Source organism: Canis lupus, chromosome 12 (genome assembly GCF_048164855.1).
Source record: "Canis lupus baileyi chromosome 12, mCanLup2.hap1, whole genome shotgun sequence".
In the NCBI taxonomy this organism is placed as follows: Eukaryota; Metazoa; Chordata; class Mammalia; order Carnivora; family Canidae; genus Canis; species Canis lupus.
In genome coordinates this window covers 12,379,002-12,404,854 of record NC_132849.1, presented here as the reverse complement: position 1 = coordinate 12,404,854, position 25,853 = coordinate 12,379,002, and the positions used below count along the sequence as shown (strand labels likewise).

At 32.5% G+C, this 25,853-nt stretch overlaps 1 protein-coding gene across 4 annotated transcripts in view; it reads left to right on the top strand.

Moving 5' to 3' along the window:
• The window catches only part of SYCP1 (synaptonemal complex protein 1), a 144,876-nt gene that overhangs the window by 43,123 nt on the left and 75,900 nt on the right, over positions 1-25,853 (top strand). For all 4 annotated transcript variants that reach the window (XM_072769668.1, XM_072769666.1, XM_072769667.1 and 1 more), the window contains exons 16-24: positions 2,872-2,933; positions 12,657-12,761; positions 13,758-13,861; positions 14,983-15,100; positions 15,875-15,945; positions 18,814-18,895; positions 21,534-21,596; positions 24,503-24,565; positions 24,738-24,800. In XM_072769668.1, the coding sequence (XP_072625769.1) occupies positions 2,872-2,933; positions 12,657-12,761; positions 13,758-13,861; positions 14,983-15,100; positions 15,875-15,945; positions 18,814-18,895; positions 21,534-21,596; positions 24,503-24,565; positions 24,738-24,800 (731 nt within the window). The remainder of the gene's footprint in view (positions 1-2,871; positions 2,934-12,656; positions 12,762-13,757; positions 13,862-14,982; positions 15,101-15,874; positions 15,946-18,813; positions 18,896-21,533; positions 21,597-24,502; positions 24,566-24,737; positions 24,801-25,853) is intronic.

Sequence of the window (25,853 nt, the reverse complement as noted above, 5' to 3'; positions counted from 1 at the left end):
GAAGCCAAAGGTATCACTGTGGACTGGAGAATTGGAAAAGACTTTGTAGAAGAGGTAGATTTTAAAAGTAAACTTTCAGATATAAAGAGGCTTTGGGTAGTTGTAGAGAATGGTGGAACGTGGAAAGCATTATGTGTAGGAGAGCAGCATTAACAATGATGTAAGTACTCAGCATTAGGCTGTTTCCTTCTTTGGTTAAAAGTATTGTTTTCAAAATCAAAATCTTGGATGATACTCTTTTTTTTTCCCCACTTATTTTTCACTTCTAATTGATTATCTAGTTCTTCTGTTTCTAACTTTTATTTTTATTTTTTTAAGATTATTTATTTATTTATTCATGATAGAGAGAGAGAGAGAGAGAGGGAGAGAGAGAAAGGCACAGACACAGGCAGAGGGAAAAGCAGGCTCCATGCAGGGAGCCCAACGTGGGATTCGATCCTGGGACTCGATCCTGGGACTCGATCCTGGGACTCAATCCTGGGACTCTAGGATCATGCCCTGGGCCAAAGGCAGGCGCCAAACCGCTGAGCCACCCAGAGATCCCCTGTTTCTAACATTTAATATCTACTTCATAAAACCTAACTAATGTAATTCTATCTTTTGAATCATTCCATTTTTCTTCATCTCTATACACTTAGAACAGTTCTAGTCCCTATTTCTTCTTTCCTGGTTTTAAGATCCCAGCACATTCTCTTAGTCTACCAGAGGGATGCATGTGAGTAACATAGTGAAACACAAATTGTATTTGGCAGATTAATCATCAAACCATGCTTCAGATTGCCCTCATTTGTCCTCATTTTTGTTCATCCCTTGTTGTATTCAATACACAATACATTGAATAGAAGACCAGCGGAAGCTTTGCCTTATTTTCATAACCTTTTTCTTACTCCAATAGCCCTTATTCTTATTGCTTTGTTTCCTGATTACACTTTGCATTCTTCCTTGGTGACATATTCTTAAGCTAACATTTTGGTTAGAATGTTCCTCCATCAGCCTCTGTCATTTCCTCAGCAGTCTCAGTCATTGACTCACACTAAGACCACTTTTTTTTTCTGTGTAGTTAAGGCTGCTCTACCTATTATATCTTGGTATTAGGTCTGGACCACATGCCTCTGACCAGTAATAATTGTAATAGCTTGAGAATTGGTACTTTTGTTTCCAGGCTTGTCTCCCTTCTGTTCATTCTTTGCACTAATGCTAGAGTGTTCCTTTAAAAATACAAATCTGGCTATTCTGTGTTATAAATTTAAGAGCCATCTCATTGCTTGAGTTCAAACTCTCTAAATATCACCTTTTTTTATTGCTCATTTAAGAGTATGGTAGTGCAGATGAAGTGAGTTAAAACCAACGGTAAACACAAAGTCTTTGTCAATTTATTCTCAGTTTTTGACTTGGGACAGTTTACTTTGCTTCTTCATATGTCTTCTCTCTTCAGTTTAGTCTAATGTTGCTCTAAACAGGTTTTTACTCCTGTGGTCATTTTTCTATGTACCCTTGTTGCTTTTGCTCTGTTAGGTAACAGATTCACCCTCTATTTTTAATCAGTCCTTAAGTTTGAAAAAATTAACTCTTTTTGTGTAAAATGAAATGTGCTTATTAAATAAGCTTTGCATGTGACAGGCTTTTCTTTCAGATTCCATAGTGACATTTTATATTTTGTTGATTTTTCCTTAAAAACGGCGGGCAATTGCAAATTTTTTGCTTATTTTTAAGGTACAGAGTCTGGGAAACTTCTAGCAAGTCTCTCATATCTTCAATGATTAAAACATGTAGCAGTGAGGGAGGACACTGTTTTGGATACAACAAAATTTTAGGTGACCAACATCATTTGGGAACCTTGTAGGCAGCTAAAAAAAATCTAATAAAGGAATGAAAAGCAGGAGGTTTGAATTGGAAAGGTTTTAAAATTAATTAGCTTAAATAAAGTCTTAAAAATTAATTAGCCTAATACTGAATTAATAGAAGGTAGAAGGAAAAGCATTGTAGAGTGTTATTATTTACGGTAGAAAAAAAGGATGTCAGCAAAGAAAATAGGAGTAGGAATTAGAGAGGATAGGAAATGCAAATAATGCAAGGTTTTGAAAATGACAGGGAGAAAAGTAGAGAGTAGTTAATAGCATCAAATATTAGAAAGCTCTACAATAAAGAGGACTGAGAATTATTCCACAAAATGGTTATTGATCTTTGAAATCATAGTTTTCATTAATGTAATAAGATGTGATATGTAGCTTTAGTTTTGCATGGGTCTGAGAAAGAAATGTGTAGATAAAAAAGAGGAATTTGTCTGCAAAACAAAGTAAGAAATTTGACAATAGTATGAAAGGGCAGAAAGGTCAATCAGGTATTGTTTTGTATTCAAATGGATGTTTAGATGGGATGGGGGAATTTAAAGATTCCTCTACAGAGGTTCCATGTATATCGGTAATAGAACAACTAAAGTCTCAGAGGAGGTAGGAACATTGAGGTCTAGAGTACAATAGTCAGAATTAGCTTGAGAAAGTGGATTGCTTCTCCTTTTTAATTTGAAGATTAAGAGTAGATATTTAGATAGTGATGAAGTAAATGTAAAGGCACATGCTGGATGACCTCATTCCAAATATATTTTATATAGATTCATTGCTTGTTTTGATTAGTGAACTTTGAGTTCATTTGATTGTGACTTTATAGAAACAGAAACATTCCTATTAATACTTATCTATTATTTTTGCATTAGTTCCATTTGGACTGCCTCATAAAGCTTTATGGTGCTTTAATTGGACTAAACCATCTCTTGGTTTTTTTTCCCTTTTAAATGATGGTATTCTTATTTCTTGTCTCTCCTTTCATGTTCTTTTAATCTGACTTTTAACATCTTTTGTTTGTTTATTTTAGAAGAGATGACTAAGCTTAAAAATAACAGAGAAGTAGAACTTGAAGAATTGAAAATAATCTTGGTAAGTATATAATTTCTCTTGTTAATACAGAGCAGTTACTTTTCAAAGTAATATTGAATCCACTAACTTAGACTCTCACATTATAGATGTTTTATATTAGTGTTTTCAGCTAAAATATAAAACAAATTGTGTTTTAATGAAGTCATATTCTTAGTTGTACCAAGTTTAATACATTTTGAAAACTGTCTTGGTGAAGGTGTTTATATTATTTGAGTGTGTGTTGACATTACATTTAATTAAATATTAAATATTCATGTGATACTACAGATTTACTGATAGTAAGTTTGGTATGCCTTTGATACCTTTAAGCTACCAAGCTACAGTTTTGAGGAAGATATATATGTTATATGTTCAGTAACTATGTTTAATATTCAGATAGAATCATGTTTAATGAATTTGTTAAGATAGGCTTCATTATGTTTTAATTGATTACAATATACAGAGCATGGGCAGCAAACATTTTTTTAAAGAACTAGATAGTAAATATTTTAGGCTTTTAGTCTACATAGAAAATGTTAATTTTCTTCTCCTCTTTCCACACCTCCCTTCCCCTTCTTGTCCTTTTCCTGTCTTTTATTTTTAACGAGCTTGTAAAAATATAAAAATGACCCTTAGGTTAAGGGCCTACAAAAAGAGACTGTAGGCTGATTTTGTCTGGCAGGCTGTAGTTTGCTAACCTTTGGTATATAATACTGTTTATGATTACAGATACATGATTTTGGGTTTAACCTATTGTATCTCTACTTGATTTTGCAACTCCTGGTTCTTCTCTCAGGAAGCATTATTTCCAAATGCTAATTCTTTCTCCATTGAATTGCTTTACTCCAGCTCTTGTGAATAATAAAGTTTATATTGCTTTTAGATTTCATAATGCATACTTATTTTTTTGTTATACTTTAAGTCTCACCTTGAATGTCAGTTTAGGAAAAATCTCTTGATATTATCTATAAATCCCTCTTATCTAGTTTAGGTCTCTGTATGGCCTATGGCTATAGCCACCCTGAACTTTTCCTTAATAGCACGTATCACAAATGGAATTAATTTATTTTGGTATAATTGTTTAAAGATTTATTCACCCTTTTGACTCCCCCATACTTAGCAAAACAGACTACGAACATCTCTTAGGTTCCTTACATTTCTAGATATCTATGAATTGCAAAATGGAACTGAATAGTTTTTCTTAAGGTTTAAATTTTCTGTCTTTGAAAAATCAAATTAAAAATTACAAAATAATTGTTGTGCCTCAGTTTTCCATCTGTGAAATGGGGAAATAATTGTACAAATCTAATGGGGTAGTTATAAGGAAAAAAATAAAACAATATATTTAACCATTTGACAAACATATACTGACTTTCTATTATGCTATACTCTGGGGGTATAATTGGGAGCAAATGGATGCATATGCTGCTTGCATGGGTCTATAGTCATGAAATAATCACACTTAAATATAAGCAATCATTCAAAGATAATATTAAAATGGTGACAAAGGTAGTAAAAGATTAATTCATAGTGCTATCAGGCCTATAATAAAGGGATTTGAACTAGTTAGGTAAGGAGAGCCTTTTTTTTTTTTTTTCAAAAGTAAAGATTGAACTGAAATCCAGATAAGGAAGGGAAGAGCTTATCCAGAAGAGAAAATATTGTTTGTAAAGTTCCTTTGATAGGAAGGAGTATGGTAAGTGCAATGTGGAGTGAAAAGAAGAGAGTGGTACAAAATGAGGCTAAAGAGTTAAGTAGTAGGAGTGTGGCAATTGATGGCCTTTTGAATCATATCAAGATAGTTTTGTATTTATCCTAAGAGGAATGGAAAGCTCTAAAGAATTTGAGTAGAGAGTGACTTAGTTTGCATTTTGAAAAGCTTATTTGGCTTGTAATATTGAGAACAGTATATTAAGATACAACAGTTAAGTAGACAGACAACCGAAGTAGCTAGAGGAGAGATTGATTATAACTTAGGCTGGGAGGTGGTGGTGAGAAAAAGTGGATGGTTTTGAGAGATATTTAAGATTTAAATACTTTGGATTGATCTAGGGGGGTATTATCATTTGTTGAAAAGATTCCTTTTCTTTTTCCATTGAATTGCTTTTATACATTTATAGAAAAATCAATTGGCCATATTTGTATGGATCTGTTTCTAGACTATTTCTGTTTTCTTGGTCTATTTGTTATCAGTTCACCAATATATCAGTGTCTTGATTATTGTAGCTTTATAATTAGTCTTAGATTTTGGTAATGTGATTCCTCCAGCTTCATTATTTTTCAAAATTGTTTTAGCTATTCCAGTTCCTTTATCATATAAATTTTCAGCTGGTCTGTATCTAAGAAAATTACATCAGAATTATAATAGTAATTGTGGGGGGGATCCCTGGGTGGCTCAGCGGTTTGGTGTCTGCCTTTGGCCCAGGGCACTATCCTGGAGTCCCGGGATTGAGTCCCACGTCGGGCTCCTGGCGTGGAGCCTGCTTCTCCCTCCTCCTGTGTCTCTGCCTCTCTCTCTCTCTCTCTCTCTATCATAAATAAATAAATAAATCCTATAATAGTAATTGTGTGAAATCTATAGATCAATTTGAGTTGAATTGTTATGATTACTTATGTTGAGTCTTCTAATACTTGAACATGGTATCTATTTGTCCTTGAATCTTTAATTAGCATTTTGTAGTTTTCAGTGTATAGATCTATTCATGTTACATTTATATCTAAGTATTTCCTTTCTGAAAGGTGTTTTGCATTTATTTAAAAGTGTCTTTCCAGTTGTACTTTGCTAGTAGATGGGAAATGATTGCTTTATGCACTAACCTTGTATCCTGCAGTCTTCCTAAAATCATTTGTTAATTCTAGGAGTTTTTTGCACATTCCTTAAATTTTCTATGTAGACAGCCACTTTGTCGGCAAATAAGGACAGTGGTAGTTCTTTTATTCTTGTCTAACTGCACTGGATCAGACTTCTAATATGACATTCTTGAATAGGAGTGGTGAGCATGTACATCTTGGATACTTTGATCTTAAGTGTGATGTTAATTATTATTATTATTATTTTTAGAAATGCCCTTCTATGCATAGTTTTTTTGACAGCTTTTTTTTTTAAGATTTTATTTATTTATTCATGAGAGACATAGAGAGGCAGAGATATAGGCAGAGGGAGAAGCAGGCTCCATGCAAAGAGCCCGATGCAGGACTTGATCCTGGGACTCCAGGATCATGCCCTGGGCCAAAGGCAGGTGCTCAACTGCTGAGCCACCCAGGCGTCCCTTTGACAGCTTTTAATGTGAATCTATGTTGAATTTTGTCAAATGCTTTTTTCTGTGCCTTTTGATACAATTATGTGGTTTTTCTTTTTCAGAATCTTAATATGGTATAGTACATTGATTTTTCAAGTATTGAACTAGCTTTGCATTCTTGGGATAAATCCCAGTTGGTGTGGCATATTTTTCTTTTTCTACATTGAATGAATTTGTTTTATTAATATTCTGTTGAGGATTTTTGTTTTAGTGTTCATGGGAAGTCTATAGTTTTCTTCGATTATCTGGTTTTGGAATTAGGCTGTTACTGGCCTCAGAAAATGAGTTGGGAAGCATTTCTTTCATTTCCATTTTTTTGAAAGGGATTTTATAGAATTAGTGTTATTTCTTCCTTAAACATTTGGTAGAATTTTCTGGTGAAATCATCTGAACCTAGAGACTCTTTTTTGGCAAGATTTTAAACTATGAATCTAATGTCTTTCATTATTATAAAACTATTAAGTTACCTGTTTTATCTTAGGTGATTTTGGTAGTTTGTGGTTTTTAGGGAATTACTCCATTTCATTGAAGTTGTCAACTTTCTGTGCATAGAGTTTGTAGCATTTGTTATATTTTGAATGTCTATGGAATCTATAGTATTTACCCTTACTTTCATTACTAATATTGGTGATTTGTGTATGCTCTCTTTTTTCTTTGTCAGTCTTGATAGAAATTTATTAATTTTACTTTTCAAATAACCAACTTTCCATTTTGTTTATTTTTCTCCGTTTTTCTATTTTCAGTTTCATTGATTTCTGCTCTTTACTATTTCCTTCCTCCTATTTGCTTTGGGTTGTTTATTTTTATCTTTTTCTAGGTTCTTAAGATAGAAACTTAGATCGTTGTTTTGAGACCATTCTTTTCCAAAATGAGCATTTAATGCTATAAGTTTCCTTTAATCGTCTCTTTAGCTGCATCCCACAAATTTTGTTATATTTTCATTTTCATTTAGGTTGAAATATTTTCAGTTTCTTTTGATTTCTTCTTTACCCTGGGGTTATTTAGAAGTTTGTTACTTAATTTCTCCATGTATTTGGAGACTTTCCTGTTTTATTTCTGTTATTCATTTTTAGTTTAATTCCATTATGGATCAGAGAATATATTATTTAAATTTATTAAGGATATATCTTAGTAAATGTTCCACATGTACTTGTAAAGAATTTGTACTCTCCTATTGTTAGGTATAGTGTTTTATAAATGTCAGTTAGATTCAGTTGATTAACTGTATTGTGAAAATCTTCTGTTTTTTTTTTTTTTTGTCCTTTTTTCTATAATTGAGAGAGAAGTGTTAAAATCTCCTTTTTTAAAAAAAGTATTTTATTTATTCCTGAGAGAGAGGAGGGGGTTCAGAGACACAGGCAGAGGGAGAAGCAGGCTCCATGCAGTGAGCTTGACGCGGGACCCAATCCCGGGTCTCCAGGACCGGGCCCTGGGCCGAAGGTGGCGCCAAACTGCTGAGCCACTAGGGCTGCCCATTCTATTTTGATTTAGTAATGTTTCTTTCTAATTATGTCAATATTTGCGTCACATATTTTGAATTTCTATTATAAGCCTCACATTCATATATAACTATTATATCTTCCTGACAAATTGATCTTTGATCATTATTAAATATCTTTTTTTATCTCTGATAGTATCCTTTTGTCTTTTTTTTTTTTTTTTTTTTTTTTTTTTAGTATCCTTTTGTCTTGAAGAAAGTTTATGATTTGCATGGTGCATCTTTCAACTTATATTAGTCTTTATATTTGTAGATACTTGTGTGTGTGTATATACACATATATATGTATATGGATCTTTCTATATATTATTAGAGTTAGCTTTTTAAATCACAAATATGATCATATTATATGCTGTATTGAAATTTTAAATAGCTCCACATTGCCTATAGATAAAATTCAGACTCTTTAAGTACAATTAGTAGGTTTTTTAAAAAAGTTTTTATTTAAATTCTATTTAGTTAACATATAGTATATTGTTAGTTTCAGGGATAGAATTTAGTGATTCATCAGTTGCCTCTAATATCCACTGCTCATTACATGAAGTGCCCTCCTTAACACCCATCATTCAATTACTCCATACCCCCACTCATCTCTCCTCCAGCAACTCTCAGTTTGTTTTCTATACTTTAGAGTCTCTCATGGTTTGCCTCTCTTATTTTTCCTTCCGTTCCCCTATGTTCATGAGTTTTGTTCCTTAAATTCCGCATATGGATGAAATCATATGGTATTTGTCTTTCTCTGACTTAATTCACTTAGGATAATACCCTCTAGTTCCATCCACATCATTGCAAATGGCAAGAGTTCATTCTTTTTGATGGCTGGGTAATATTCCATTGTGCATATGTATGTGTGTGTGTATATACATATATGCATACACATACACACACCACATCTTTATCCATTCATCTGTTGATGGATATCTTGGCTCTTTCTACAGTTTGGCTATTGTGGACACTGCTGCTCTAAATATTTGAATCACTATTTTTGTATCCTTTGGATAAATACCCAGTAGTGCAATTGCTGGGTTGTAAGGTAATTCTATTTTTAACTTTTTGAGGAAGCTCCATACTGTTTTCCAGAGTGGCTGTACCAGCTTGCATTCCCACCAAGAATGTAAGAGGGTTCCCCTTTCTCTGTCTCCTTGCCAACATCTGTTGTTTCCTGAGTTGTTAATTTTAGCTATCTGACAAGTGTGAGGTGGTATCTCATAGTGGTTTTGATTTGTATTTCCCTAATGCCAAGTGATGTGGAGCATTTTTTCATGTGTCCAGCAAGATGTTGCTGCGGCAGAGGTCAAAGAAGTTTGCTGCCTATGTTCTCCTCTAGGATTTTGATGGATTCCTGTCTCACATTTAGGTCTTTCATCCATTATGAATTTATTTCTGTGTATGGTGTAAGAAAATGGTCCAGGTTCATTCATTCTTCTACATGTGGCTATCCAATATTCCCAACACCACTTGTTGAGGAGACTTTTTTTCCAGTGAATATTCTTTTCTGCTTTGTCGAATATTTTTTGCCATAGTGTTGAGGGTCTATTTCTGGGATCTCTATTCTGTTCTTTTGATCTATGTGTCTGTTTTTGTGCCAGTACCATACTGTTAGGGTGATTACAGCTTTGTAATAGAGCTTGAAGTCCAGAATTGTGATGCTTTCAGTTTTTCTTTTATTTTTAAAGATTGCTTTGGCTATTTGGGGCATTTTCTGTTTCCATACAAATTTTAGAATGGTTTGTTCAGCTCTGTGAAAAGTGCTCGTGGTATTTTGATAGGGATAGAAATAGTGAATGTGTAGATTACTTTGGGTAGCAAAGACATTTTAACAATATTTGTTCTTCCAATCCATGAGCATGGAACATTTTTCCATTTCTTTGTGTCTTCTTCGATTTCTTTCATAAGTGTTATATATTTGCTAGAGTACAGGTGTTTTGCCTCTTTGGTTAGGTTTATTCCTTAGGTATCAAGATTTTTGGTGCAGTTGCAAATGGGATCAATTCTTGGATTTCTCTTTCTGCTGCTTCATTGTTAGTGTATAAAATGCAGTAGACTTTTTTGTGTTGATTTTATATCCTCCAACTTTATGAGTTCCTATATCAGTTCTAGCAATTTTTTGGTAGAGCCTTTTGGGTTTTCTATATAGAGTATCATGTTGTTTGGGAAGACATGATTTAGATGCCTTTTATTTCTTTTTGTTGTCTGATTGCTGAGGCTAGGACTTACAGTACTGTTATATAACAGTAGTAAGAGTGAACATCACTGCTGTGTTCCTGATCTTAGAGGAAAAGCTCTTAGTTTTTCACCCATTGAGAATGATATTCACTGTGTCTTTCATATATGGCTTTTATGATATTGACATATGTTCCCTCTATCCATATATTGTGGAGGGTTTTTATGAAGAAAGCACACTATAGTTTGTCAGATGCTTTTTCTGCATCAGCTGAGAAGGTCATATGATTCTTGTCCTTTCTTTTGTTAATGTGATGTATCATGTTGATTGATTTGTGGATGTTGAAGCACCTCTGCAGCCCAGGAATAAATCTCACTTGGCCATAGTGAATAATCCTTTTAATGTACTATTGGATCCTATTAGCTAGTATCTTGTTGAGAATTTTGGCAACCGTATTGATCAGGGATATTGGCTTATAATTCTCCCTATTAGTGGGGTCTTTGTGTGGTTTTGGGGTCAAGGTAATGCTGGCCTCAAAGAATGAATTTCAAAGTTTTCCTTCCATTTCTATTTTTGGGCACAGTTTCAGAAGAATAGGTATTATCCTTCTTTAAATGTTTGCTAGGCTTACCCTGGGAAGCCATCTGGCCTTGGACTCTTGTTTGTTGGGAGATTTTTTTGGGGGGGGGGGAGATTTTTGATGACTAATTCAATTTCCTTGCTGGTTATGGGTCTGTTCAGGTTTTCTATTTCTTCTGGCTTCAGTTTTGGTAGTTTATGTTTCTAGGAATGCATCCATTTCTTCCAGATTGCCTAATTTGTTGGCATATAATTGCTCGTAATACTTTTTTAATTGTTTGTATTTCTGTGATTGTGATATCTCCTCTTTCATTGGTGATTTTAAAGATTTGGTCCTTTCTCTTTTCTTTTTAATAAGTCTGGCTTGGGGTTTATCAGTCTTAATTTTTTCTTTTTTTTTTATTTTTTTATTTATGATAGTCACACAGAGAGAAAGAGAGAGAGGCAGAGACACAGGCAGAGGGAGAAGCAGGCTCCATGCACCGGGAGCCCGATGTGGGATTCGATCCCGGGTCTCCAGGATCGCGCCCTGGGCCAAAGGCAGGCGCCAAACCGCTGCGCCACCCAGGGATCCCTCAGTCTTAATTTTTTCAAAGAACTGGTTCCTAGTTTTGTTGATTTGTCCTACTGTCTTAAAAAATCTTTATATCATCTATTTCTGCTCTACTCTTTATTATTTCTCTTCTCCTGCTGAATTTAAGCTTTATTTGCTGTTCTTTTTCCAGCTCCTTTAGGTGTAAAGTGAGGTTGTATATTTGACACTTTTCTTGCTTCTTTAAGAAGGGCTCTATTGCTTTATAATTCCCTCTTAGGACCTCCTTTGCTGCATCCCAAAGGTTTTGAGGTGTCATATTTTCATTTTCATTTGCTTCCATGTATTTTTAAAGTTCTTCTTTAATATCCTGGTTGACCCATTCATTCTTTAGGAGGACGTCCTTTAATCTCCATGTATTTGTTGTCCTTCCAAGTTTTTTTTTAAGATTTTATTTATTTATCCATGAGACACACACACACACACACACACACAGAGAGAGAGAGAGAGAGAGAGAGAGAAGCAGAGACACAGGCAGAGGGAGAAGCAGGCTCTATGCAGGGAGCCTGATGTGGGACTGATGTGGGCGTGTTTCCAGGATCATGCCCTGGGCTGAAGGTGATGCTAAGCTACTGAGCCACCTGGGCTGCCCCATTCCAAGTTTTTTCTTACATTTGACTTCAAGTCTCATAGCATTGTGGTGTGAAAATACTGAGGTTAGGATCTCAGTCTGTTTTGTACCAGTTGAGTCCTGATTTGTGCCCCAGTATGTGATCTGATCTGTTCTGAAGATCGTTCCGTGTGCACTTGAAAAGATTGTGTACTCTGCTGCTTTAGGAGGAAATGCTCTGAATATATCTGTTAAGTCCATCTGATCCAGTTTGTTATTCAAAGTCCTTGTTTCTCTGTTGATCTTCTGCTTAGATGATTTGTCCATTGCTGTGAGGTGTTATTAAAATCCTCTACTATTAGTGTGTTATTATCAATGAGTTTCTTTAATTTTGTTATTAATTGATTTATATATTTGGCTGCCAAGTTAAGAAGTGTTAAATACTGTAAATATTTACAGTTGTTACAACTTCTTGTTGGATAGACCCCTTTATTATGATATAGTGTCTTTCTTCATCTCTTATTAATCTTTGGTTTAAAATCTAGTTTGTCTGATACAAGGATGGCTACTCAGGTCCATCCTGAGGGAATAAAGTAAAACCATTTCATAGGAAGAATGATAATAGAATTAGAGATTATAGATAGTGAAGATAAAATATTTGTTAGCTGTCATGTAAAAAAGAAATTAGAGTTATGTGACTAAGGAAGGCAGAACAATGATCATTGCATGAAAATTATAGGGAAGCACATTTTAGTATAATATAACGAGAAGCAGGATTGATGAAATAGTGAGTGACTAATAAATTTAATAAATTGGAGTGATTTATACATAAGATAAAGTTTGAATTCAGTAACCAGTATTTTTTTTTTAAATAAAAAATTTCAGGGCTCTGTCCATTGTCATATTTAGTTTTGAAATTTACTTAATTATGACTTGTTTTCTCATTTTGAAAAAATTTAGCCAAAGAGATACTGATAATTCTTTTTGCTACAGTTAGACATTTTGATTATTTTGCATACATGTGTGCTTTGGCCGTCATGATTTGTTAATGTTCTTAAATAGGCAGAAAACCAAAAGCTTTTAGATGAAAAGAAACAATTTGAGAAAATTGCTGAAGAATTAAAAGGAACAGAACAAGAACTAACTGGTCTTCTCCAAACCAGAGAGGTTTGCTTTAAAAAAATACATTTTTCTTTCCAACATTTTATTAGTAGAGTACATGTTTACAGAATGTGGTATAGTTGTTAGCTTTGTGAGAGATTTCTTCACAAAATTCCTTTCAAAGGACGTGTTCATGCTACATATAATATACTAATGATTGTTTGAAACCAGTCTAAAGAATTTTCATATTATAATGTGGGAGAGAAAGGTCAACATTGAGATCTCAATAGATATCAATAGTATGCATAATGCTATGGTTTATAACAATCACATTTTCAATTTCTTTAGTATTTCTTAATTTATACATTTAAAATTTCACCGTTATTAAGTTCTTTTTAATTTTTAAGTTCTTTTTTATAATTTTATAGTGTTCTTACTATAATTTTAGAATAGATTTTTTATTTAAAAGAAGTATTTTTTCAGCATTACATTGTAACTATCTTTTTATAATAAGAACAGCTTAGATTTTTTTTAAAGATTTTATTTATTTGAGCATGAGCAGAAGTGGGGGAGGGGCATAGGGTGAGAGACAGGGACAAGCCAACTCCCTGCTGAGTGTGGAGTTGGAGGTGGGGCTAGATCTCAGTTCCTGATCATGACCTGAACTGAAGTTATATCCTTAACTGACTGAGTACCTAGGCACCCCCAGAAGAGCTTAGTTTTTAAGATACTGCCTGATTTCATTAATTAATGTATTTTTTCTTAATATAACATTTTAATTGAGATTAATTACCTTGTAGAGCAAAATTGATGAAAATATTTTATATGTGAACATAATTTTACTAGTTGAGCTTTAGAATATCAAGATGGAATTTACTTAAATTTGTCATTGATCCTTGTTCTAAAATTATAATGGTTTTGGCATTAAATCCAAGTTTTAAAATTTGACATTTTCTTATCAAAATATTGCCAAATATATGACTTGATTACAAAGTGGCCATACTTTTAAATAAGAAAATAGTAAAAAAATGTTTGCTGTCATTATATACATTTACTTTCCAGGAAAAAGTACATGATTTGGAAATACAATTAACTGCCATTGTGACAAGTGAACAGCATTATTCTAAACAGGTTAAAGAGCTGAAAACTGAGCTTGAAAATGAGAAGTAAGTTTTCTGTCTATAAATAACTTATATATTCAATTTCTAAGCTTTCTGATAGTTAAGAGTAAATTAGTTATATTTGATATTTATTTAAATGGGGTTAAAGTTGTGTTTTATTCCTAGAGATCAAAATAATTTATTAATTCCATTGTTAATTACTTTAGCAATGATATATACATATTATTAACATAAAAAGAGTACGTTACAAAGTTGAAAACTTCTTTATAAGATCACTGTATTACTTTTCTTGGAGATATCTGGTTCCTGATAAAAATAATCATTTGCAGTTCTACATAGTTATTTTGGTTATTTTGTTAAATTATTTCATAGATTTGTTTTGGTGACACACAGGTCTTTGAATTATCGGTAAAAATTTATCAACCAAATTTCCTTTTAACAAATGGGTTGGTTAGTTATTTATACTTCAGTATAAATTTATGATATCCTTGGTATATTTGCTTTTTCAACCTTTCTTTTTTTTAATCTACTCTTCAATGATTTTCCAGTACTGGTAAGTAGAAGAAGATAGTAGGTGCTACTGAAATCATTCCATAGAGACACACAGTCCCCTTCTCTCATTTAAAATTGATTTTGATTGCAACCAATAATTGCAGTAATCTCTCTTCCAGTGTAGAGCATTTGAGATCTTGTAAGAGCTGTTCAAGTGTTGTGTATAGAAGTTAAACAAATTTTATTTATTTTAATTTAAATATTTTGTTAAAAATAGTTCATACCTTGTGTACTACTTTAATCAAATCACCAGAAGTTTGGAATAGTTTCTAAAAGACAGTATACTAGAGAGAAAAAATAATATGAAAATAATCATATATCCTTCAAAATGTGTGGAAAAATATGGGGCATGAAATGTGTAGGGAATATTCAAGGAAATATATGACATCTTGAAAAATTTATTCTAGAAAATTTCAAGCGTGTACAAAGTCGGGGGAATAATGTAATGAAGCAGCATGTACCTATCACTCAGATTCAGAAATTATTAACTAATGGCCAATCTTATTTATACTCCCAGCTCTTTCTTCCTTTACCCTAAGATTATCTTGAATTAAATTCCACATCATATAATTTAATAGGTAAATATTTAGGTCTGACATGTTTTTAAAAAATAGGCTTAAGACTACTGAACTAAATGCAAGCTGCAACAGGCTTTCACTGGAGAACAAAGAACTAGCACAAGAAACAAGTGATATGGCCCTAGAAATCAAGAAACAGCAAGAAGATATTGATGTGAGTTGAAAAAGTACCAGTGACTTAGTTTTCTAACCTTTAAAATTAGGGTATTAGAATAGATGACCTTCCAAGATTCTTTCACCTTTACAAATCTGATTATCTTAGAGCTGATACTTTGTTTCAAAAGAAAAACTTGCATATTGATTTAGATGGTGATAATGAGCAACAGAATATATAGACTACCGATTGATAAAGTTGATCTAGTTTTAAGCATCAAGATTTTTGTGAAGTATTTATTAAGTTATGTAAGAATGTGGAGGATACAATGGTGAATAACCTCTTCCTTCCTCTTAAAGTTCTTATGGCTCAATAGAAACCAAAGGCTCAAATAACTTAAAATACTATATGTGTTGTTTTTGGGATCAAGTGTTGCCAGAGTTGACAGGATTACTTCGGCCTTGGTGGAAGAGAAGGCTTCAGAGAGTATAGCATTGATTTTGGGCTTAAAAGATAAATGAGTTCAGTAGGTAACAGTGAATGGAAAAGCATTCCTTGAAACCACAGAAATATGAAGAGAGGATAGAAGGCTTAAATTATCACTGGGAAACAGCAAGTAAGACTTGTTTTTTTAGCTCCTATATAGAGATTGTTAGGGGAGTAATTAAAGTAAGGCTGGAAAAATAATGTGGAACTATGCAAGGTAAATAACCCATTGTCTTGTTTTATATATAACTAAATGAATTTTATGCTGACAGATAAAGGTTTTAGATAAGTTTCAATTTTATTTTTGTTGAAACAAAATAATTAATATAAACACCTTTATTTCCTTAGAATAGCAAAAAGCAGGAAGAAATGATGTTGAAACAAATAGAAAAACTGGAAGAAACAGAAACACAGTTAAGGCAAGACCAATGAGTTGGCTTTTTTTTTTGTCTGGCAGAAGATTTAGTATTTCTTTTCTGTTAATCTGTTACAGTTAATTTAGATAATACTTAATGTTGAATGTGGGATAAAATAAAAAATTAGAATTACTACGTTGGAGTTCTGCTTAGAAATAAAATTGTAATAATATCTTTTGTTCTTAGTGTTGAAATAGTAAGATTAGGCATAGAAATTAATTTTAAAGCATCCTAAACTTTCTTATATTTAAAATTTAAGAAAGTAACTATATGCAAGAAAATTTAGAAATTTAAAAAAAAATTAGTATTTTTAAACATTATCCATGTTTCTGTGTGTTTTCACAATCATCTATTTTATTGCTTCTAAACTAGTTAAGTGGATATAACTATTTATTTTAATTCTTTTTGATTTTAGATATTTATGTTTTCTAGTTTTCCATTATCATAAATAGTACAGTAGTCAACATCTTGGTGCCTACAGATTTGTTTCCTTATTTTGAATTTGATAGAGTACATTTCAAGGAGTAAAATTTTCTGAGTCACTGCAATAATTGTTTCAATGACTTTTGATAGTCATATGTTTTCTGATAGGTTTTACTGGTTGTAAACCATACAGTTCAATGATTTTTGTATGAAAATGCTAGTTCCAAAGCCTTTTAATTTGTTTTGGATATTATCATTAACTTATTTGATAATATAATAGCTAAAAACAACTCAATACTCTTATGATTTATAATATTAGTTTTTTGGATAAACTTTATCCAAAAACTTTATAATTTTTTGTTTGCTTGCTAGAATTTCTTATTTCTGAAATTGCTTCTATCTGTTCCCCATTAATATTTTGAGGTCTCAATTGTTTTCTTACTGATTTATTTAAGCTTTAAAAAATATAGTAATCCTTTATCTTGTTTAATTTATAGTACATATTTCCCCCAACTTGTTTTCCTTTTATTTTGGGCAATTTTTGTCTTACACAAGGTTTTTGATTTTTGTATTAAGTCTAATTGTCTTTTTTGGGGGGGAGTGTAAATTTTCCCATTGCTTGTCTACTTAGAAATTTTTTGCCTGCTTGAAATCAAATATTAATTTTTTTAGTTCTTTTTCAATTTGATATATTGATACTTAGGTTTTTTTCTCTTTTTCAAATAATAAAAACATTTCAAGATAGTAGTTTACTTCTTAACACAGCTATGGATCTATGAACTTGGGTTTTGATATATAGTGTTTTATTTTTTTTATTTTATAAAGATTTTATTTACTTGTTTATGAGAGACACACAGAGAGAGAGAGGCAGAGACACAGGCAGAGGGAGAAGCAGGCTCCCCGCAGGGAACCCAATGTGGAAATCCATTCCAGGATCACACCCTGAGCCAAAGGCAGACGCTCAACTGCTGAGCTACCCAGGTGTCCTGATATATAGTGTTTTAGTGTTTATTTTCTAAGTAACCTGTTTTTGTATTTTATTTCCTTTTAATCCATTAGTAATTTGGATGATTTCCAAATATTTGGGGGCTCTTGTTCGTACTTATATTCTGACATATTAAGTTTTTTTTTTATATTTGGTTAATATATAACATTTTGTTATATGTGGTTATGTGGACAAAGTGCTGCGTACAGTTCCTGGACACATAACTCGTTATTTTCTAGGTTTAGAAAGTCATTTTTTATCATACTTCTAATGATTGCTTTTGTTGTTTTTGCTCAATTTTCTCCTTCAGAAGTAGCCATTATTTTTAGATTCAATCTCTGTGATTAAGGCACTGTATATTTTGAGGATAAAAAGTGAAGACCTATTTTAGGGAAAGCTGCTGTTTATTTAAGAGGATTCAAATTATTTGGTTAATAGCTTTTCGTACATGTACCTATAGACTTAAAGAACCTAAATATAAATACATAAGAATAATAAGAATATGCCAATTAAAAAAATGCCAATTAAAAATTTAATACTCGGGATCGCTGGGTGGCGCAGCGGTTTAGCGCCTGCCTTTGGCCCAGGGTGCAATCCTGGAGACCCGGGATCGAATCCCACGTCGGGCTCCTGGTGCATGGAGCCTGCTTCTCCCTCTGCCTGTGTCTCTGCCTCTCTGTCTCTCTCTGTGTGACTATCATAAAAAAAAAATTAATTCTCAGTTAAAGAGTAAATATCCTGGACTCAGTTTTTACATGGCCAGCCATATGAATGAATGATATTCTGTGCATACAGGCTAGACCCAGCAACGTATTAGTGCTAACCAGAGAGACTGTAATTAGAAATAGCTTCAAGGATCTGACACAAAGGTACCTTTGCTTTAATGTGTAACAGGCAGATTTTTAATCTAAACAATTTTGAAAGGATTATACAAACATGGCACAAGTTTCAAAGTGACAAAGCGGCACATAGGGAAAGAAAACTATCTTCCTATTGTCTCCCTGCTATCTAGTTTCCTTCCCCAGAAGTATCACTGTTTCTTGTGTGTTTCCAGAGATACTATCTCTATATGTAAGGATATTTGTCTATGTAAATATCTCATTAAAATCACTTGTATTTATGTCCCTAATTTATTTGTATAAAATTGTGACATGTTAGAATGATGACTGGTTTATGACTTACGAGTAAAGTGAAATCTTGACTTAAAAAAAGTATTTCTTTTTTTTTTTAATGGATAAAGGATCTAGATGATTAGTTCCAAATTAAATGTATAAAGTAATTTAAGTGTAGGAGAGGAAGTGTACCTGTTGACATTAATGCATGAAAAATTACCAAAAAAAAAAAGAAAAAGAAAATCTAAACCAAGAGAAAATATAATAGTCAATGATTTTAAGAAATCCCAGAAAAGGAGTGAAACAAAAATATAAAAATTTTTTCACTGTCACTCTTCCATTTCCTTTAAGGAATGAATTGGTATCTGTGAGAGAAGAACTAAAACGGAAAGGAGATGAAGTTAAATGTAAATTGGACAAAAGTGAAGAAAATGTATGTTATATTTAATAATAAATTGTATAACAGAATTTCAAGTCCTAAAATAAACAGCACATGTTTAAAAAAGAAGTAAAGTATGCTATAGTATAAATAGTGATATAGGGACTCTTGTAGGCTATTGACCTTTAAACTATAGGCAGAGTTGGGTTATTTTGCTTACATGGTTTATATCTAGAAGAAATAGTGGCATAATTTTAAATTTCTTTCATAAATGCTCAATATTTAGGGGCACCTAGGTGGCTCAGTCACTTAAGCACCTGACTGTGATCTCAGCTCAGGTCTTGATCTCGGGCTCATGAGTACAAGTCAGGTTCCATGCTGATGTGGAGCCTACTTAAAAAACACAAAGCAAAACCTCATAAATGTTCAATATTTAATGTTGATTTACATTTTTAGGCTAAAGGGGCTCATGTTTTAGTAGTAAGGAACATACTGATAAATTGATGTTTGTGTTGTGCTTTGGTGGATATGATTTCAACAAGTTGAGATAGGAAGATTTTTAAGCAAAGAATGTCACAGAAGTGGAATAGTACAAAATATGTGACATGATAATAGTATTCAGTATACGTAGTGGGGGAAAAATTTGCCTAAATAGAAAGATCAAGCTAGATTGTAAAGGCCTTGACTGTGTTTTTTCATTCATTCAACACATATTTAGCTACGTACATGTGTGAGGCATTGTTCCAGGTGCCCAGTTTGGATTTCATTTGTTCTGGTGGATAATATGTAATCTAATTAAGGGTTTTTTTTAAATTAGGGAAATGACATTTTTAATTTTTAAGAATGGATTGGGGAGATGTGAAAGGCACTGGAATCAGTTGGAAGGCTTTAAAAAAACATCTTGAATGCTCTGAAAAAAAATCTTGGAAAGGACTTTGGCCTAGTTTAGTTTACTTACTTATTCTTGAGTCAGTAATTGTGGTTAAGGGGTAAAGTAATTTGGTGAAGCCTAAGCTGTGTACCTACCTACTCCTAGAGACAGATCAGCTTCCATCAAACCACATGGATTAATAAGCCAGATTACTATGGAATTTATACTAATAGTGTCTTCTCAGGAAAGGATGGTTGCCAAACCAAAGCAGGTTCTCTATATAAATGATACTGGAATCTATACAGGGAGCATCTAATCAAAAATTGAGTCAGGACAAGCTTACTGGAAGAAGTGACATTCAGTTTGAAACCTAAGATTAATAGGAATTAGTGGAAGGCAGAGGAGTGGACACAAATATATCAGGGAAGAGAGTATTATAAATTATAAGCACACACACATACACTCTATGCAGAGTATGAGAGAGTGTCATATTTAAACAACTATGAAAAGTTCATCTTGGCTAAAAGGTGGAGTTTAAGATAGTAGTAATAGTGGAGGGAGTAGGAAAAGATGAGAGTAGAGAGATGAGCATGGAGAGATGAAGGATAGGGGAAATGAAGATTGAGAGAGATGAGGGCAGATTATTTAAGGCTTCATAAACTATATTTAGGAATTTGAGGTTATTGAACAATTTTGACCTGAGAAGTGTCATATTTATTTTTAGAAAGTTGTAAGACTATATCGACTAAGGATGAGATGAACTAATATTTTTAACGGCTGACAGTGTACCAGGAACATTGTAGTTCTTTATATACATTCTTAGTTAACTGCAAGTTATTTTTTCCTCGTTTTATAAATTAAGGAATTAGGCCTCCGAAGAGTGAAAAAGCCTTGAAAGGAAGGCTACATGACTAAGAAGTAGTGGTGCTGGCCTTTTAACATTGATTGTTTAGACTATACCACACTTTTTTTCTCTCCAAAAGGTATTTTTTCTTTATATTTATTAAGTTCAACTAGACAATGGAATTTAATCTCCCAAAGGTTTGCTATGTAATATACTACTTTAAAATTTGCATCACAGGCTGCTTCAGGACACTAGTTCTTTTGTGATGGAGAAAAATATGAATTTATTGTTCAATGTAAAATAAAAATCCTTTACCAGGAATTTAAATGTATTTCACCAATGTACAAGATATTAGTGATAAGGAAAAAAGCTGAAAATGAAACACTTACACTTTGTTAGCACTTTTAAGCTTGTTCCGTGGTCGGATTTCAATTTACTTATTGAAACAGTTTCCCCAAAAGAATCCAATTTGGAAGTAGTTCTCAGAAGTTTGCCTGATATTGAAATTCATTACACCTTTCTCCCCAATTCGCTACCTTAGTTCAGACATTTATATTATTTTATACATGCTCTCTCTCAGACTATTTTCTCATCTCTACAATGGATATAATAATACCTGCCCTTTATCATTGGGTTGTTCTGAGGTTCAGGTTAACAGATGTTTGTGAAAGATACATTTAAAAGATTATAAACATTTCTGTACAAGACAACTTTAAAAAATTCAGGGTAAACTGGGAAAGTTGATTAAATATTACAAAGTAATATTGGGCTAAGATTAAAATAAGAATGATGAACATTAACAAAAAAATTAAAGATAATTTCTTTTTAAAAAAGGATACTGCATTAAACTGGGAGTCTGGATATTTTATGTAGAAATATAAGACTAAGTTATGTAATTCCACTTTTGAAAGATATTCATAGAAGAAAATAGAAATTCTGTTAACATTTTAAATCTGATGGCAAATAATGTTTCTTAGGCTCGCAGCATTGAATGTGAAGTTTTAAAAAAAGAGAAACAAATGAAGATCTTAGAAAACAAGGTATTATCAAATTGCAAGAAATGTTTTTAAGAAGAGTCTTTGTAACAATATATATATATGACTAGATTCTGACCAGTCTTTATACTGTCCTGTACAGGGAGATTTCAGTTCTCTTTTGAAGGCGTTAAAGGAATAATTTTGGATTTTACCACAGATTTCTTTGAAGAAGCTCTGGTTTCAGGAGTTTTGTACTTCAAAATTTCAAAGAGCAAAGTTTCATTAAACTCCTCTTTAGTTATCTTTTTCCCTTTCCCCAAATTTTACACTCTCAGCAGCTGCATTTGTTGCAGATATGTTTAGAATGGCAAGATGCTTTTAAACATTGTTGTTAGACATTTCTCTCATTCTTATAATCAAAGGAGCTACAGAAAATTTTCTACTCTCTTTATGTGAAGTTGTGAAGTGTTTTTACTGCCTGGTTGCCCATCCCAATTCACTTCTCTCATCTCTATACATTTGTCCTAAACTTGACCTTCTACATAAGTAATGCTCTGGAAAAGTATGGTTCTCTCTGAAGTTCTGACCTCTGATAATCAACACCATTTTTTTTCTGCCTAGAATTCTGGTAAATGAAATTCTTTATTGCTATTTTACTTAGAAATGAACTGTGATTGTGGGACGGCTGGGTGGCTCAATGGTTGAGCATCTGCTTTTGGTGAGTCCCACATGGGGCTCCCTATTGGGAGCCTGCTTCTCCTTCCGCCTATGTCTCTGCCTCTCTCTCTGTGTCTTTCATGAATAAATAAATAAAATCTTAAAAAAAAAAAAAGAAATGGACTGTGATTGGGGAAAAAAAAACTATGGTAGTTTAAATCCTTTTCAAGAATTTTGGACATTTTACCAAATATATTTATCTTCATTAGCCCTAAATTTGGAGATTATTTAAATTTAAAAGGAGTGACAAGTTATTTTAATTTTCATTAGTTTATTCAGAAAAAAAAAGAGTAAGATGGAGCAGTCAAATGACATTCAAAGTTGATAGTTTTGATGTCATTATTTTAGTAAGACATGCACTTATTTTTGGACTGTAGTAATGTGAGTTATAAAGTTGGCTTTATAGGAATATCAATATCTGAAGTCTTTTCAGGGGTAAGTCTGATTTTCATTCTTTCTGCTGATGTTTACTCATTGATTCTTATGAATTCTTTGTGTTCTTTATGATTCTTTGGAATTTTATCTATGGGAATTCTTTGAGGCTTGTGTTAAAGTTTATATCTTCCCAAAAGGATTTCTTTTTTTTTAATTTTTATTTATTTATGATAGTCACACAGAGAGAAAGAGAGAGAGGCAGAGACATAGCAGAGGGAGAAGCAGGCTCCATGCACCGGGAGCCCGACGTGGGACTCGATCCCGGGTCTCCAGGATCACGCCCTGGGTCAAAGGCAGGCGCCAAGCCGCTGTGCCACCCAGGGATCCCCCAAAAGGATTTCTTTAGGAGCACCTTTCACCAGGAACCATTTTAAATTAAATTCTCCATTTTAGGCTTTTCCAAATCCTAGTAATAGTATGAATTCAGGCTATAAACTCCTATAAGGCCACCTCATGGCTAAAATTCTGAGACCATTTTGATACCTTTCACTTAGTGCTAACATCAAGGCAGACAAGTTTTCTTGTGCCCCTCTGTGTGACAGATTTATTTATTTATTTTTACATTTTCATGGAGTAGGTAGTCTTTTGAGTTTGTGGCTTTGTGCAGGGTTGTCTTATTCAATTCCTTTCCTTTAGTGAGCTCTAAGTTTTATCTCCTATCTCCCTTTTCCTAGGTAGTTTTAGCAAATATCCTTAGCTAGCTTTGGTGCTACCCCCAAACCTATTATTGCCACTTTAAAGTTACATTTCAAGTAAGCAGATTCCTTATTTTGTAGCCATTTCCTTTTAAATTATCTTTATTAGGAAGGTTGTTCAGAGTATATAGGTGGCTTTTCTGCCAAAATTGGAAATTGTAGATTTTTAAAATAAATAAACATTGTATAATAGTTGTACCTGCTAATATGTTTATACCAGTAAAATTGGCATGAAAGTCACTAAAATGTTTCTCATTTTTCTATAGCTTTTCTTCCTTAGTTTTCTTTTGCGTTTTCTGAAGTAGACCATATAGAGGTGGGGTATATTAAAAATGAGATATTAAATAGCTGTGCCATGTATTACTCAGTTTTAGAATAAATAGCAGACTGTGACTGTACATGGGTTTTGCAATAAAAATATTTAACAGAGTATTTTGTGCTGAGAGATTAATTTTTTTCCATTGGAGTGTCTTTCTAGATGGAAATTAGGACAACTTACATATCTGTAGCATTTTATGACTGTTTAGAAATCTGTGCTGCTTTTATGGTACTCCAAATATTTCTTAGCCTAATGCCTCTTAATCTAATTGTGTGTGTACTCAGGTGAAATAGTCTCTCAAAGTGAGATATAAAAATTGGTTTAGGTGGTATTTCTATATTAGAATATATTTAGAAGGAGGTAGATTATTATATTATTCCCCTTCCCCAAATATAAAAGTATAAGAGACTCGGAAATGAGAAATGGAGAATAATGAGTAAGGAAGAAGGCAAGTTATAGGTAATCTTACTTCTGGCTGTAGCTTTTCAAAATCCAATTAATGATATAATTCAGCCATTTATATAGAATTAATTGACCAAGAAGTACATTTTCCTTAAAGTAATTGAATTCATGTATTCTTTAAATAGGTTGAGAAATGTTAAGAATTTCAAATTTACATTGAGAAAATCTTTATTAAAATTTATACTTAATCACATAATTTTTTACATTAATGGGATTACTAAACTAAATGATTTTTGAAGTGACCTTTATGTTATTTTATGCAATATTTTTGTTAGTTTGAAATTACCTATGTTGACTGGAATATTGAATAAGATAATTATTAGTTTCTCATAATTTTTTAGTGTAACAGTTTAAAGAAACAAGTTGAAAATAAAAGCAAGTGTATTGAAGAACTCCAGCAGGAGGTATGTACTGATTCTCAAAATTAAACTGTTAAAGAAAAACTTTTTTTTTTCACTATACTTTTAGAGAATAATTCTTTAGTAATTTCAGTCTAAGTCAGTGGCAGTGCAGAATTGAATCACATTGTTAGTAAGCATAATTCTTTAATTTTTTTTTTTTTTTTTTTTTTTACAGAATAAGGCCTTGAAAAAAAAGGGTACAGCAGAAAGCAAGCAACTGAATGTTTATGAGATAAAGGTATTTGGAATCTTTATTTTTGTTTTTAAAATACTAGTAAGGAGATGAGAACTTAGGAATTTTATACTTTATTTTAGCAGTTATTTTGAAAAATTATCTTTTGAGGTTGTAGGAATCCTTTTAGTTGTAATAGAGTGCTTGTTTGTGACTGAGCTGTATTAGAACAATCTAAGCAGCTTAAATATATGAGCATGTGTGGTATATGTGTGCATTCCTTACCCGTATCTTCAGATTTGAGAATGAGTAGGTTTGAGGTGGAGCCTTGCCCTCTGTGTTTTATAGAAGGTCTATATATGATTATCCTGTTGCACAAGAAGTTTGAGAACCATTGATTTTGTAGAAACAAAGTTAGGAAATGTCAGCTCTTGATGTCAAAGCCTTAATTTGTTTATTTTCATATTCCCAAGTCTCTGAACAACAACTGACAGTATTCAAATAGTTTTTGAGTCTTGAATGGAAAACAATGGTTCTCAGTGTTTGAATGATGTTCCTTTTCTAGGAAAGCAAAGATCTTATATCTTATTTTAATACTTTTTGAAATTAAAATATATAAACATTGTAATAAAAATGAAAAGAATTCTCATATTGCTGGTATATAGAAAAGTAACTGATAACAGATATCCTATAAATTCAGCCTTCTATAGGTAGAATAAAGAGAAATATATAAAATATTCATAACAGCATTATTTGTTGTAGTAGCCCTAAAATGAAGATGACACAGATGGTAACCATTGCTAGTGTAAAAATAAGTCAATAGCAAATCACTCTAAGATGACCCAGATGTTGGAATTAGGAGGTAAGGTCATTTATTTAGTTTTTATAAGTATATTCAAAGATGGAGAGTGTGATTATCATGAAATAACAAACGGAGAATCTCAGCAAAGAAATGGAAACTTTAAAAAAGAATCAAATAGAAATTCTAGACTGAAAAATAAAATATCTTACAAACTTCAAAGGTCCAAGTAGTAGATTGAAGGTAGATGAAAAGAGTGTCAGTGAACTTGAAGCTGGGTTAGTAGAAATGGTTAGAGAAACATAGGAAAAAAAATTAAA